Here is a 15,224-nt window from a genome sequence, read left to right on the forward strand (position 1 = left end):
CCAAGGCACCTGGATGAGGAGGTGGAGCTGACCGGATGCCTCCCGGGCCGAACCTCTGCCTGGCGGCTCGTTCCTGGCGGCTGGGCTTGGGCTTGCCAGGAGCCGAGGACCCACAAGCCATCTGTCTCTGGGTTCAAGGGGTGGGTGTGACGCCCGCCCTTGCACTGTGCAGTCCCTCCCAGAGGGATAGAGGGGTGGCCCCTGCTAACGGAGCAAGCGGCCCACCCATGCTGCGTCCTCGGTTTACAGTGGAGCCTTCCTCCCCTTGTTAGCACCTTTGTCGAATGGGAAGGGCAAGGGGGGAAGACAGAATCAGTAAACAAACCAGGACCTGGTTTCTCCTGATGAAAGCCCTCAGGAGGCTCACTCCAGCAAGAGGCTGCGGGGCCTTCACGGGCACAGGGCCGGCTGCGGGGCCTTCACGGGCACAGGGCCGGGCTGCCGGGCCTTCACGGGCACAGGGCCGGCTGCGGGGCCTCCGCGGGCACAGGGCCGGCTGCGGGACCTCCACGGGCACAGGGCCGGCTGCGGGGCCTTCGCGGGCACAGGGCCGGCTGCGGGGCCTTCGCGGGCACAGGGCCGGCTGCGGGGCCTTCGCGGGCACAGGGCCGGGCTGCGGGGCCTTCGCGGGCACAGGGCCGGGCTGCGGGGCCTTCGCGGGCACAGGGCCGGGCTGCGGGGCCTTCGCGGGCACAGGGCCGGGCTGCGGGGCCTTCGCGGGCACAGGGCCGGGCTGCGGGGCCTTCGCGGGCACAGGGCCGGGCTGCGGGGCCTTCGCGGGCACAGGGCCGGGCTGCGGGGCCTTCGCGGGCACAGGGCCGGGCTGCGGGGCCTTCGCGGGCACAGGGCCGGGCTGCGGGGCCTTCGCGGGCACAGGGCCGGGCTGCGGGGCCTTCGCGGGCACAGGGCCGGGCTGCGGGGCCTTCGCGGGCACAGGGCCGGGCTGCGGGGCCTTCGCGGGCACAGGGCCGGGCTGCGGGGCCTTCGCGGGCACAGGGCCGGGCTGCGGGGCCTTCGCGGGCACAGGGCCGGGCTGCGGGGCCTTCGCGGGCACAGGGCCGGGCTGCGGGGCCTTCGCGGGCACAGGGCCGGGCTGCGGGGCCTTCGCGGGCACAGGGCCGGGCTGCGGGGCCTTCGCGGGCACAGGGCCGGGCTGCGGGGCCTTCGCGGGCACAGGGCCGGGCTGCGGGGCCTTCGCGGGCACAGGGCCGGCTGCGGGGCCTTCGCGGGCACAGGGCCGGGCTGCGGGGCCTTCGCGGGCACAGGGCCGGGCTGCCGGGCCTTCACAGGCGCCAGCTTGGTCTGCTCAGTTGCCAACACAAATGCCCAAGGCTTGGGATAACTTAGAGCAGCGGTTCTCAACCTGTGGGTCACAACCCTTTTGGCGGTCGAACGACCCTTTCACAGGGGTCGCCTAAGACCATCCTGCATATCAGATATTTACATTATGATTCATAACAGTAGCAACATTACAGTTATGAAGTAGCAACGAAAATAATTTTATGGTTGGGTCACAACATGAGGAACTGTATTTAAAGGGCCAGAAGGTGGAGAACCACTCACTTAGAGGAACTGTACAGGAACTGAGAAATACAACAAGAAGGCTGAGGTACAGTCAAGGCAGGAAAGAATCTTCCAGAAATGCACCTTCAAAAGCTGAGGTGGAAAACAATCTTGTTTATATTGTTTGCTGTGAAATGCAATGTGGAGAGAAACCAAGATGGCAGCGTAGGTAAATGTTGGTACTCCCACAACCACATCAAAATTACCACTAAAATCCAGAACAACCATCAGTCAGAACCGCCTGAAAGCTGGTGGAATGGAAGTCCTACAACTGGAGAAGTAACGAAGAAAGCACAGTAGCCTCTTCTCCTACCGAAGAGGCCGGTAGGAGGCGGAGGCGCGGACCGGCTGTCTGACACCACAGGGGCTGTTTGTAAATCAGGAGGGAGATCGTCTGTGGAGGCTGCCCGTGAGGAGCATGGAGTCCCAGCCCCACAATAGAGCCTCAGCCTAGGGTCCCAGAGCTGGGAAGAGAAGTCCCCCAACTACGGCTGTAAAAACCAGCAGGGATTGTGGTTGAGTGACACACAGGCTGTTGGAGATCCAAGTGTTCCTTTTAAAGGGCCAGTGCATGAACTTATCAGGACTCCTAGCACCAGGTGGCAGCTTTAGGGGATCCAGACACATACGGGGAGGAACTGGACTGTCTGGCTTTGGGCAGGAACTAGAGGACAGCTTCCTCGCGGGGGTCACAGTTCCTGCGCTGAGACCTCCCCATCTGCAGGGCTGACTGGCAGCCATATCTGAGTCTCCATCAGCCTGGAGCACACTGTGAGCTTCACCCTGAGACCCCGCCCCATCCCATTTGCAGCCCCACCCAAGCTGTTTGCAGCAGCTTTTCTATAAATGGCCTGTCCTGGCTCAGGCTTCAGATTTTGCTAAAACCTCTCAAACAAGCTGCAGCTGGAGACCTTGTGCCCCAAGCCTATCAATAAAAGGCCCAAGACCTGGCAAGAGCAACAGCCTGCCTTGCTTCACAGCTGGGTCTTGCCTGGGTACCTCCAAGCCCAATACAAATAGCAAATAGCAGCCGTCTGCAAATCCCTCTGTAGCTCCTGCCAGGTGGCTCTAGGCAGTGGCTGACTTTTCACCTCCCTGGAAGCCTGAGCCAGTGCACCCAATGGACAGTTTCAGACCATAGCAGATTACAACTCTACACATCCACAAGCAACACACTCAAGAGGCAGACTCAGCACCAAAGCCCCACTGAAGCAAGTCCTGCTCCATAGGGATATTTCCTGCCCAGCAGCTCTCCCACTGCAGTAGAAGTTGGTCCTCACAGCCAATTGGCGTGGAAGTCAACTCCTCCTAGTGATGCCAATAGCAATCAAGGCTCAACTATAAGACTTTGCACACGGCCCATAAAGGGGTGCACCTAGAGTGCCCAGCTCTGGTGATTGGGGATGCTGAGCTACTGGGCCCTACAGGGCACCTACAACACAAGGCCACTCTACCAATTCCAGTAGACATAGCAGCTCTACCTAATACATGGAAATAAACACAAGGAAGCAGCCAAAACGCAGAGACAAAGACACATGTCACAAATGAAGGAAATGGAAGCAAGCAAACTACTGGATAAAGAGTTCAACACATGGTTATAAGGTTACTCAAGGAAAGTCATGAGACTTTCAAGGATCTTAGTGAGAATGTCAAAGACATGAGAAAGTTCCAGTAAGAAATTAAGCATACGATAACTGAAATAAATTTACAGGGATCCTACAGTAGAGGATTCATAGAATCAAATCAATGATGTAGAATATGAGGATGAAAAAACACCCAATGAAAAAAGCAAAAATAAAAATACAAAAATGTGAAGATACTGTAAGGAGCCTCAGGGACAACTTCAAGCATACCAACACTCGCATTATGGGGGTGCTGGAAGGAGAAGAGAGAGAGCAAGATGTTGTAAAACTATTTGAAGAAATAACGACAGAAAACTTCTCCTACCTGGTGAAAGAAATAGACTTACAAGTCCAGAAGCATAGAGAGTCCCAAATAAGAGGAACTCAAAGTGAAGGCCCAGACCAAGACACATCGTAATTAAAATGCCAAGGGTTAAAGACAAAGGGAGAATCTTAAAAGCAGTAAGAGAAAAGCAGTTAGTTACCTACAGGGGAGCGCCATATGACTGTCAGCTGATTTCTCAACAGAAACTTTGCAGGCCAGAAGCAAGTGGCAAGAGATATTCAAAGTGATGAAAAGCAAGGACCTACAATCAAGACTAGGCTACACAGGAAAGCTATCAGTTAGAATTGAAGGTTAAAGAGCTTCACAGACAAGAAAAAGCTAAAGGAGACCACCACCACCAAACTGGTATTACGTTAAATGTTGAAGGGTCTTCTTGAAGAGGAGAAAGAGGAGGAGGAGGAGGAGGAGGAGGAGTTGGAGGAGGAAAGGGAAGAGATAAAAAATGGCAACAAATACCGGTCATCAATTGAACTTAAAAGATAAATGAACAAGAAATCTAGTGAACAAAATAAACTGGTGAATAAAATAGAATCAGAGTCATGGAAGCATGGAACAGACTGACGAATCTCAGAGAAGAGGGGAGGGGGATGGGAAGAGATTAACCACAGATCTTACCTGTGGACACAGACAGTAGGGTGGTGAAGGCCTGGGGCAGGGTGGGAACTGGGTGGAGGGGGACAAAAGGGGAAAAGGGGGGACATCTGTAATACTCTCAACAATAAAGATGAAAAAAATACAGTGTGAATAGGTGTCCACGTGAAAGCACCCCCCAGAGGGAGGCCAGTTCCAGGGGGTGCCCCTTCGTGGCGACCACACTGGCCCACAGAGGCTGGTCACAGCCTTCATGGCAGAGTCCACACCAGAGGCGTCAACGCCAGCTGAAGCATGTGAAAGTGATGATGATGATGATGATGGCAGTTGTGATAAAATATTTTAACAGTACACCTTTCATACTGTAACAAAAGGAAGGCTCAGGTCAAAAGTTACTGGGATTTTCCAGATCTTCACGTGGATCCATCTACCGAAACAAGTATTTGCTCTGAAAGCTCAACCTCTATCGAATCCAAAAAAAATGGACTCATACTGTTCCTTTCATGGAGCCTCGAGAAAAGCATTTGGGGAGCCCCACGCGGAAAGATGAGGTTGAGTGGTAAGGGTCATTGAGGTGGAGAGAGAAGGCTGCCCCTGGGTTCCCACTGCGTCATCTCCATCCTTCCTGCTGTGGAAAAAGTCTGTCTTGTTTTCATCAAGACCAGAATAGGGCCAATGTCCAGACATGTGCACCACTGGTTCAGTCCATGTCCCTGTCCTGACCTGGCTGGCTTGCTCTGTTCCTGGCTGGCGCTGTACTCGGGCCCCCAGGCAGCTGCTAGGGCCACATGGTTGCTATGGGGAGAACAAGCAAACCAAAGGGGCCAGTGCCTGTTACCAGGAGGGTGGAGTGGGGGGAGAGCGAGAAAGGGGGAGGGAGGATGCTCTTTTGTTAGCTGGGATTATATTATCTTGGGTTTGGGAAAGACCAGGAGCTTTTTCAAAATAACCAATCAACTTTTAAAGCTTTCCTGGGCTTGCACTAGGCCAGTGATGGCGAACCTTTTGAGCTCGGCGTGTCAGCATTTTGAAAAACCCTAACTTAACTCTGTGCCGTGTCACATATAGAAATGTTTTGATATTCACAACCATAGTAAAACAAAGACTTATATTTGTGATATTTATTTTATATATTTAAATGCCATTTAACAAAGAAAAATCAACCAAAAAATGAGTTCGCGTGTCACCTCTGACACGCGTATCATAGGTTCGCCATCACTGCACTAGGCACACCCTCTAACCAATCTGCTTCCTAGATATTCTGGGGTTCTGTGTCCTCTATCCAATCCAATCCCTTTCCCAGGCTTGACGGACAGGCCTCTATGGTTGCAGTCCTGGCTCCCATGGCACATGTGCTCACCTCCCTCACAGTCTGGGTGAGTGGGTGGGGAGATTGAAAAGCAGGTCCTTCCTCCCTATACAGGGGAGCGTGGGGTGTGCATCCCCCTTTGGGCCAGGCTGCGACCCCCTGGGGTGCCTATGAATGCAGCAACTTCCTAGGGAGCAGGCTTATGCCACCTCATTGATCAGCCTGAATAATGTCAGGCTTCCTCTGCTCTCTCCCTTCATTAATACTTAGCCACTGATGCTGACAGCACCTCAAACAGGAGCCAAGCCTGCGGGAGCTTCAGAGATGACAACCCGCAAGTCAAAGTGGACATAAAAGTCTTTTCTAAATATATATATATATATATATATATATATATATATATATATATATATATATATAAAATTGATTTTTTTACAGAGAGGAAGGGAGAGGGATAGAGAGTTAGAAACATCGATGAGAAACATCGATCAGCTGCCTCCTGCACACCCCCTACTGGGGATGTGCCCGCAACCAAGGTTACATGCCCTTGACCGGAATCGAACCTGGGACCTTTCAGTCCGTAGGCCAATGCTCTATCCGCTGAGCCAAACCGGTTATGGCGGGACATAAAAGTCTTAACTCACTTGACACGCAGAAGATACAGAAAAGAGCATACAGTCGATACAAGTTAAGAATAAACCTGAAAAGAAACAATCTTTAACTGATGTGAAATAAATATTAACCTTGGGGTTACCAGTCCTTTATTAGAAATTTCCATTTCCAGGTCACTGAACAAGATAACTGCTGACACCCTTTCCCAGTGTCTCTGGAACGCGTCCTCGCCCTCCAGCAGCGTCTCTAGGCAACGGGGCTTTGAGGCAGCAGCGAGCGTTTAGCAACAGACTGGCTCTCCACGGTGGCCGGCGGCCGGCAGGGCCGCTCTCCACGGCAGGCGGCATGGACCAGAGGGCCCTGTCCCTACTCGCTCCTTCCCGCGGCTTGCTCACGGGGTGCCCAAGGGACTCTCCTTGCTAGAGAACTAGGAAAAGTGGCTTTATCTCAAATCCCCGTGGGTTCAAAGGAACACCAACACCAATGACCTGACTTCTAACAGACCTGGGGCAGGGGCTAAATTACTTTCTAAACTGAACAGTGGTTCCTGACCCATTTCTTGGTCCAAAGATGGAAACATTTAGATAATAGCTGTGCATTTTGTTTGATAAGGGAGAAAAGGAAATAAAAATTGGTTCTCCCATCCGAGCCTTTGCTCAGTGATTCTCTGACACCCAGCTGAGCTGGTCAAGAGAAAGCTGAAGGCGTAAACTCCAGTCATCAGTGGAGAGACCTGACTGAGTCTGGGCGAAGGAGCCTGTCTCCTCGTGTAGAATTCTCCTAGCAGGGCTTGCCAGGGTAGTCCCGGCTGACTGTTAGTCCTCACAGAGGGCACCCTTGCCACAGAAACCCATCGCTGCATCCCTGGCCCCGCCACCTGGGCCCACAGGGCGGTGCTCGGTCAACGGGCCTGCGCTGGACGTGTGCGCAGCTCCGTAAGGAGCTCCCGGGCCAGTCCTCTCGATGCCGGGGCCTCCATGCCAAGACGATCCCATCTGTCCAAGGTCTGGTCAAGAAAGCCGATGGTCTCCCGGGCTGTCTCCTCAGTCTGCGCCATCTGAATGAGGACAAGAGGAGCCAAGTTAAACCCTCCCAGACACATCTCCTCCGTGCAGTGAGCCAGCCGCACCATCCTGCCAGAGGCAGTGCGTCCCTGTCAGCCGTTTCCGAGGGCACCAGCGGGGCTCGCCTGCCGGGGGCTGGCCTGGGCGAGAGCATTTCCGCAGGCGCACCCTCTCCTGCGAGGCCGCGGGCACTGTTTCCTGGGATGCTGGGCGGAGGTGGTGCTGGTGCAGCTTGGGGGTGACTTGCGGTGGGGAGCAAAGGCACACCAGGAACTGGGGCTCGATCTGCTGAAAGGCTTACTCACTAGTATGAGAATCAGAAGACGCTGCAAGGAAAACGCCACCTGCTTTCACAGGAGCCGGTTCCTAACGGCCTTCCTGGCCAGCGACTGGACCCGTTTGTTTTCACAGGCACCTAAGGTTTTAACACCTGACCCGTGAGGGAGCAGGAATCACAGGAATTGTTAGTTCTGCTAAATACGGCCTCAAGAGATTGAGTTGTTGGTGCCCGTAAGTGTTTTCCTGAGAATGTCACTTCAGCAAAAGGGGCAGGGCAAGAATCTTACCATTTAGCTGCTCAGAGAGTTTACTGTGGCTTTTTAGACACAAGCCACACTGAGCAGCTGCCTGCTTGGTATCACAGTCATCTATGTATTTGTGTGTGGGCGTCAGTTAATAGAGAATCCCCAACAAATGGTTGTAGCCACAGCAGCAGGACAGCTTCCTGGCCTCACACTGACTGTCCTCAGGCGTGGGGTGAGCTCCGAGTGGGACACGAGGCAGAGGTGAGCCCTGGGGCATCGCTGGTTTTTCTCGGGGTTAGTCCAGGGCACATCCAGGGTGCACGCTGTCCACCACTTATCCATGTTGATGTTGACCTTGGTCACCTGAGGGAGTGGCTGAGAAGTGACTGTTACACCTGACTCCGGGCCAAGCTCTGTACACATATTTCTTCTCTCTCGGCTCCAGAGGGTTGGAAGCACAGTAAGTGAGGTGTGCATGTTACAGAAGTACACAGCAGGTCACCGTGATGGGGCCCCGAGGAGATGGCACCCCCACTCGACAACACATCCTCTTCCGCTCTTGGCCACGCCCCGGCTCTGGGAGATGGCCCACCACTCCCACGGCTGTTCCACGGGACCGAGGAGAGCCTCTCAGGTTCTGGGCGGCCCGCGTGTCACTGTGACCTCCCTCACGCTCACGCTCACGCTCACGCTCAGACGCAGCCTTACCAGAGGGCACAGGACCTCTGGCGCTGGAACAGCCCTTCTTGACTGTTGGCTGCGGTGTGTTTCAGTTTGTGAAAACTCACCAAGCTATACATTTCATTATGTATATTTACGGCAACAACAAGCAAAACCAAACTTTTTTTGAATAGCATTTTCATCATAGTAAAATAAACATAAAATTTGCTATTTTAACCATTTTTAAGTGTGTTATCCAGCGGCTTGAGTCCATTCACAGTGCTGTACAACTGTCACACCAGCCGCTTCCAGAGCTCTTCCTTACCCCACACAGGCACTGTGCCCCCGAAACAGTGGCTCCCTGTCCCTTCCCCCAGCCCCGAAAACCCCCACGTTCTGTCTCCGTGAATCTGCCTGTTCTAGGTACCGTGTGTAAGTGGAATCATATAATATTTGTCCTTTTACTCCACTTAGCATGATGCCCTGGAGGTATATCCATGTCTCAGCACATGTCAAAGTGCCAGTTTTAAGGCTGAGCAGTCCATTGTGGGTACAGACCACGTGTCGGTATCCGTCACCGGCTGATGGGCGTTGGGTTGTTTCCATTGGGCTGTTCCGTTGATCACAGCCGTCCTAGTGGGCGTGAGTGGTGTGCTTTTGGTTTGCATTTCCCTCACAGCAAATGATATTGTGCACTTTTTTATGTGCTTAGTGGTCGTTTGTACATTTTCTTTGGAGAAATGTCTATTCAAATCCATTGCCTATTTTTGAAATGGGCTGTTTGTGTGTGTTAAGTTGTAAGAATTCCCTATGTAGTTTAGATACCAAACCCTTATCGGATATGTGATTTCCAAATATTTTCCTTTATTTGTGAGTTGTCTTTGATGCACAAAAGCTTTTAATTTTGATGAAATTCAATTTGCCTGTTTTTTTTCTCTCTTGTTGTCCATGCTTTTATTGTCATTTTCTAAAACAGCACTGCGCAAGCCCACGCCAGGGACTGCTCCTCACCCTCCACCCTCGGGAGCCTGGCGGGGCTTGGGGACGGCCCTGTGTATTAGCCATGGCTTCTCTGCACGGGCACCGCACATCCTCCCGCAGCCTGTTCCTCGGGAATCCTGGGGAGGAGGGGCTGCGCCGCTGAAAGGAGAGCAGCTGGGCGACAGGAGACCTCGCTTTCCCCTGCGCCTGGGAGGAGTCACCTCCTTCCTCTGAGCCTCCACTGTCTCTTCTGTGACAGGGTGTTGCCGGGGCAGGCTATAGGGTTTGTTCCCGCTGCCCGCCTCCTATCCACCATACATGTGTGGACAGCAGCCTGGTACACACACCCTTCAAAGGCCAGGCCCTTGGGCGAAATACGAATGAAAATTAGAATGCTAAAAATGGGGACACTTACGTGGCTGATGACTTCCGGGGCAATTGTGTGGCCTGCAGGCGCCCAGAGCAGGAAGTTCAGGAGGAGGTGCCTGATCAGCCGCCCACCGGCCAGCGGCCTGGGGGCCCCGCCTGGGCGCTCTCCAGCTGCTGCCTGCAGATCCCTGGCCGACAGGGTCGGGCTTCTGAGCAGCTTCCGGAGGTGGCCGAGCACTGCTTTCACCTCTGCCTGGGGGTGTCATTTCAAAGGGGAGAGGTTAGGAAGCGCTGGGACACACAGATCTGGGATCTATTTGGTACTTGGAGGCATCCCTCAGAGAGAAGGGACCAGGGCCCGAGGAGGGCGGAGGGAGGCCGCCTGTGTCTGGGTTCCCACATCGCTCCAAACAAACCCAGTGGGCGTAATGGAATTTTCTTGACTTTCTTTCGTCTTGCTCACTAAGCAGCTGGGCACCAGGCCAGGACCTGACCTTTTCTTGTATGAAAAGAAACAGAGAAAAGTCCTTAGCAGAATGCGGTCAGGTTTTATATTGTGGGGAAAGAACAAAAGGCTCCTTGAGGACTCGCTCACTATCACGGCCACAAATCAGCTGGAGCCCATGCGCCCAGACTCCGCCGGCCTGTCTGAGGAGGAGCTGTTCCCCTGGCCATCTCTGGGCGCAGGGTGGGGGAGGACACACACACGCACACACACAGTTTTGTTCTAGATGCTGGACCATCTGTTCATACATGTTTAAAGCCCAGAGGAGGTCACGAGTCTGTGGCATCCACACACTAAAGGTGATTGTTATAGGTCTGGGGTTATTTTTGCATTAAAGCATTGATTTCATGCTGAGACTTCTGCATGCTACGGGAATGGGACATCAAGTTGTGACTTGGAAAAGAAGGAAAAACGGATAGCCACGGACCCAAAATGCCACACAGAACTCAACAGCTAAGTTTCAAACGAAAGAATACTTAGGCCTGTTCTGAGAATTCCCACGACCAATTTTACGGGTTTAGTGTGAGCCCCCTTCTGGATGTTCAGGCTCCTTCAGTGAAGGCTGTCGTAAACTCCAGTGCACGAGGTGCCGTGAGCGACCGTGACAATCCGAGACCGTGAGAAACCGCACCGGCTCTTCCCGGAGCGGCAGTGCCTGCGGGAGAGGCACTCCGGCCGCCTCCCTTCTGGTGGCTGCGCCTGGCCGCCCTGGGAGGTCTGCCACACTGCAGCCTTCCTGCCTGCCTCCTCGCTGGCGCCCCCATCCTAGCCTGCCTTTCTGACCTCCCCCAAACGAAGCTTTCTAATTGTTTCGGGAGAAAGAGATAAACTTTCTTTTCTAAGTATTGCTTCTTATTTTGCATTATGAAAATTTATATATGCTCACTGTAGAAAATCTAACAAAAAAGTAAAAAGAGAAAATTAAAATGACCTATAACACTACCAGCTAAAAAGACTCATTGTTAAAACCACGGTTATTGCCTCCTCATCCTTTCTCTATGCATTCATGCTTTTTCTACGCATCCTTTTTCTACGCATGTGAACACAGCACGCACTGTCACAATAGTTTGTATCTTACAGTTTCTCTTCACAATGCATTTGAAGCAGCTCACCAGACCTACAGCACATATTCTTGGGGAACATGATTTTTCATGGTAGAATGCTACCCTGTAGTTGGAATATACCATAATATTTAGCCAGTATCCTTACTGTTGAAAGTTTAGGCCACTTCCAGTTTTTGCAATTAAAAATGATGCTGTGAGATTATTCTTGATGATTATATTTGTATGATCCCTGATTCCTTAGGGTAACCCCTAGGAACGGAACGACAGGGTTGGAGCATGAACCCCCCTAATCCTAAGGGTAGACAAACACAAACCTCTCCTGTTTTTATCGTGACCAGGACCCTGGTGGCGGGAATGCATCCCGGGCAGACAGTTATTCCTGCTTCACGACCTTGAGCCTCCAGGACGGCCAGCAGCGGCAAGGCTCGGCCACAGGGCACGCTGTGCGCGGGCAGCACCTGCGACTTGTGCCTTCTAAGGCTCCATCGCTCTCAGCCACTGCGCTTTCAAAGGCGGTTCACAGTCTGTTTCCCAAGTCCCCGACCGCCTGACCATGGGAAGGATTAAACTCATGGAACCTGGGGAGCAGGAGGCACGGCTACTAGTTAAGGAGGGAAGTGGGGCCGCCCACTCCTGCCACGTCACACACACCAGCGCCTCCGGTGGGGCACCCAGGAGGAAGGCTTCACTCCCCGGGGACGGGGCCCTGACAGCACAGCCAGGAAGGACGCGATGGAGCACCGCAGAGAAAACTACGCGTAGGTTTCAGTATGGAAAGGACCAAGCTGACAAGTAGAAAGATGTGCCAACGAAAACTTTCTAGAAAGTAAATCTTACAGGACAGTTTATTTCTCCATGTTAAGCAAAATAAGCCAGTCAGAGAAAGGTAAGTATCACATGATCTCACTCATATGTGGAATCTAATAAACAAAATAAACCGATGAACAAAATAAATCGAGAGACATAGAAGCATAGAACAGACTGCAGAATCTCAGAGGGAAGGTGGGGAGGGTGGGTGGGAAGAGATTAACCAAAGAATATACATGCATATATGCATAACCCACGGACACAGACAATAGGGTGGTGAAGGCCTGGGGAGGGTGGGGGGCTGAGTGAAAAATGGGGAGAAAAAAGGGGACATATGTAATACTGTCAACAGTAAAAAAGAAAAAAAGAAAGTGAAACTCTTCTTATGATTAACATGGAATTTGACACAGAACCTACCAGCTTAGCTTACACAGAATAAAATAAAGTGTATATATAAAAGGGCTCCAGAAACGAATAGGGCTTCATATATTTTAATTATTATTAAAAATAAGATGATGAGTGCTCGCTTCGGCAGCACATGTACTAAAAATAAGATGATGGAAACAAATTAAAAATTTCCTTAATTAGTTTAATGTGATATTTTAAGAGGGAAGAAATAGGCTTTCTTTCTAATCAGATAGCAATCCTCAATTTCATATGTGGATTGTGTTAATTTCTAAATAGTGTTCTATTTTTTTATCCAAAATATATTATCACCAAATTTCAGCTTTTTAAATCCCAAACTCTTTTTTCCCACTGCATGCAAGCCTCTGACCAAGTCAAATATCAGACGTCCCTGCCCCGTCTGCGATGCTCGAATGACAGAGGACATCACGCCACGGCAGTGCGCTCCGCCTAATGAAACCTGCTCCCTTTAATTATTAAAATCAGCAAGAAGCGCTGGCAGTTGAAGTTTTAAAAACCAACAAATAAATGTTTGCGAGGCAGGTGCCAATGCCTTTCATCAAAGCACTGCTTCCTGCAATTATTATATTCCACATAAAAAACCACGCTGTTGCCACAGACCTTCGCCAGGCCTGTGTTTAGCTGCCCTGTCATTTAGGAAATGACCGAGGCCCTTTTCAGAAGCAAAGTGGTTAATAGCATGTGATTACTTAGTAAGGCTTCTAAACAAAGCAGCCATGTGAGGACTGCTGACGGGCCCAGGAAAGCAGGAAGCGCAGACGGAAGCAGCACAGCCAGGCCGCTGGTCAGAGGACAGAGCTCCTCAGACGAGTGGCCAGACTCTGCCTGGCATCCCCTGGGCCAGGCGGCTGAGCCAGCAGAGAGAGGAGGCCTGGCACAGCCTGCACTCCTCCCCTCAGTGCCGCCAGAGCAGAGGGTGGCGGCTGGACCCAGGAAAGCACCTCCCCCAGGGGACATCCAGGTGCTGCCAAAGGGCACCGGGAGCGCTCACACTTGGGTACCTGGGGTTACTGGAAGCCAAGCCCCTTGCTGGGCCCTTTCCCGTCAGATCCTTCCAGCTCAGGAAAGACCCACCCTGGATGCCACCCACACTGCGTACCGCCACCCACCATGGTCTGTGCTCTCGGCTGGCTCCCGTCACGTGGGCTGTAGGTGAATGCCAAGAGCCATAGCAAGGCCTCGGGGGGTTCGGCTCCTGACAGCAGTAACTGCTCAGCCACCGTATCAGCCCATCCTCCAAAGTGAACGAACAAAAACCAGCTCTCAAAGGGGCCTCCGCAGGACCTGGAACAGAACCAGACACATGGCAGCCAGGCAACCTGGTTTCTTTCCCTTTTGGTTCTTAAGCAACGTAATGTTTGCGAGCGGCCTGCTCACACTGTTCTCACCCGCTGGAGCACACAGGAGTCCGAGCCAGCCTCAGAAAACCAGCTCCCGGGCCGCCTGCACCCCCAGGGCCCTCACAGGCATGCCTCAAGGCCCAGGGCCCGAAGAACCCAGACACCAAAGTCCTCCCATCCAGGAACTGTGAGTGAGCCCAGCCCGCAGAGAAGGAAGGTTCTGGCCCGTGACAGCAGGAATGATGCAAGATGAGAACCTTCTGCCTGTGGAGCGGGCTCCCGACCACCAGCAGCCCCGGGTGCCCCCAGGCGAGAAGCAGACCGAAGGGGCACAGGCAGAAACATGTGCTGCTGCTTTTCTGACAAAACACGGGCCTCTGGACGATACCCTGGCAATTATGAATTTTTAATGAGCTGTATATGGCCTCCTTTTCTGTCGGCGCAGGCCTCAGAGCTGAGAGGTTCCAGCCTCTGTGAGTGTGAGGCCATCCTTGGGCTCACTGAGAACTGGGCGCTGTGACAGCTGTTAAAGTCAGCTCAAGGTGAGGACCCACAGTTCACAGGGGCAGCATCAGCGGGTTAACAGCGCCCCTGGAAATTGGAGCAGGGCAGCCGGGGCAGTGCAGGGAGAGCTCTCCTGGCCGCTGCTGAGGAAATGCTCTGAAGGCAGCTCCCAGGACAATGGAGTGAGAGGAAGGCAGCATTGTCTCGCTCCTTCCCATGGGGAGAGCAGCTGCTCCCCGGTCCTGCTAGTGGTGGCTGCAATATGCGCCCAGAGCAAGGAAGATGCCCAGGGTCCCTCCCAGCAGACCTCCTGGGCAGTGAGCTGAGCAGGGGGCTCTCATGCTCCCTGCTCCCAGGTGGGCTGCACGCTCGGATCACGGGCTGGGCCATTCTCCCTGTGTCCCACCAGCACCTATGCAAGGTAGTCCATGTGGGCTGAGAAAGTGCCAGCCTGAGAAGGACCCTCCCTGCAGGTGGACCCCGAAGTCTAGCTAAGGCAGATCCAGGTCAGGCAGGTGTCTGGGGGGTGTGGAACCTGAGCTCCGCTCTGCAGCAGAGGCGACCAGAACGGGTGCGGGGAGGGCCGCCAGGTGTGGCGGGCACTGCGGTGGCCACACTGGAGTCCCTGCCTGGCCACCAGTCCTTGTCTCTTCTGTCGGGGAGTCTGGGTGGAGGGCAGGGAGTGCTGGCCTCGGGAGTGACAGGGGCACTGCGGGTCGCCTGTGATGCTCAGTGACAGGTCACAGGGAATCCCAAGAGGGAAAACTGGCAAACGGTGCAAATGAAGGCAGCCTTGAAGGCTAGTGGAGACAATGAATAAAATACACTCTAAAAGCCAGGAATTTAGGAGGAAGCTGAAGGGTGTTATGTTACAAAGAACTTAGAGCCTAAAGCGAATGCTTCTAGGACAGTAACACATACAAGAAGGTACTTAATA

At 53.1% G+C, this 15,224-nt stretch overlaps 1 protein-coding gene across 1 annotated transcript in view; it reads right to left on the bottom strand.

The window, feature by feature from the left end:
• Positions 1-6,159: 6,159 nt before the first annotated feature.
• FANCC (FA complementation group C) overlaps positions 6,160-15,224 on the bottom strand; it is a 167,656-nt gene continuing 158,591 nt past the window's right edge. Inside the window, exons 12-14 of the mRNA XM_081103534.1 lie at positions 13,553-13,727; positions 9,688-9,894; positions 6,160-7,100 (exon numbers count right to left, since the gene is read on the bottom strand). Coding sequence (XP_080959660.1) covers positions 6,945-7,100; positions 9,688-9,894; positions 13,553-13,727 — 538 coding nt within the window. The 3' untranslated portion in view covers positions 6,160-6,944. The remainder of the gene's footprint in view (positions 7,101-9,687; positions 9,895-13,552; positions 13,728-15,224) is intronic.

Source organism: Myotis nattereri (genome assembly GCF_964212035.1).
Source record: "Myotis nattereri genome assembly, chromosome: 12".
In the NCBI taxonomy this organism is placed as follows: Eukaryota; Metazoa; Chordata; class Mammalia; order Chiroptera; family Vespertilionidae; genus Myotis; species Myotis nattereri.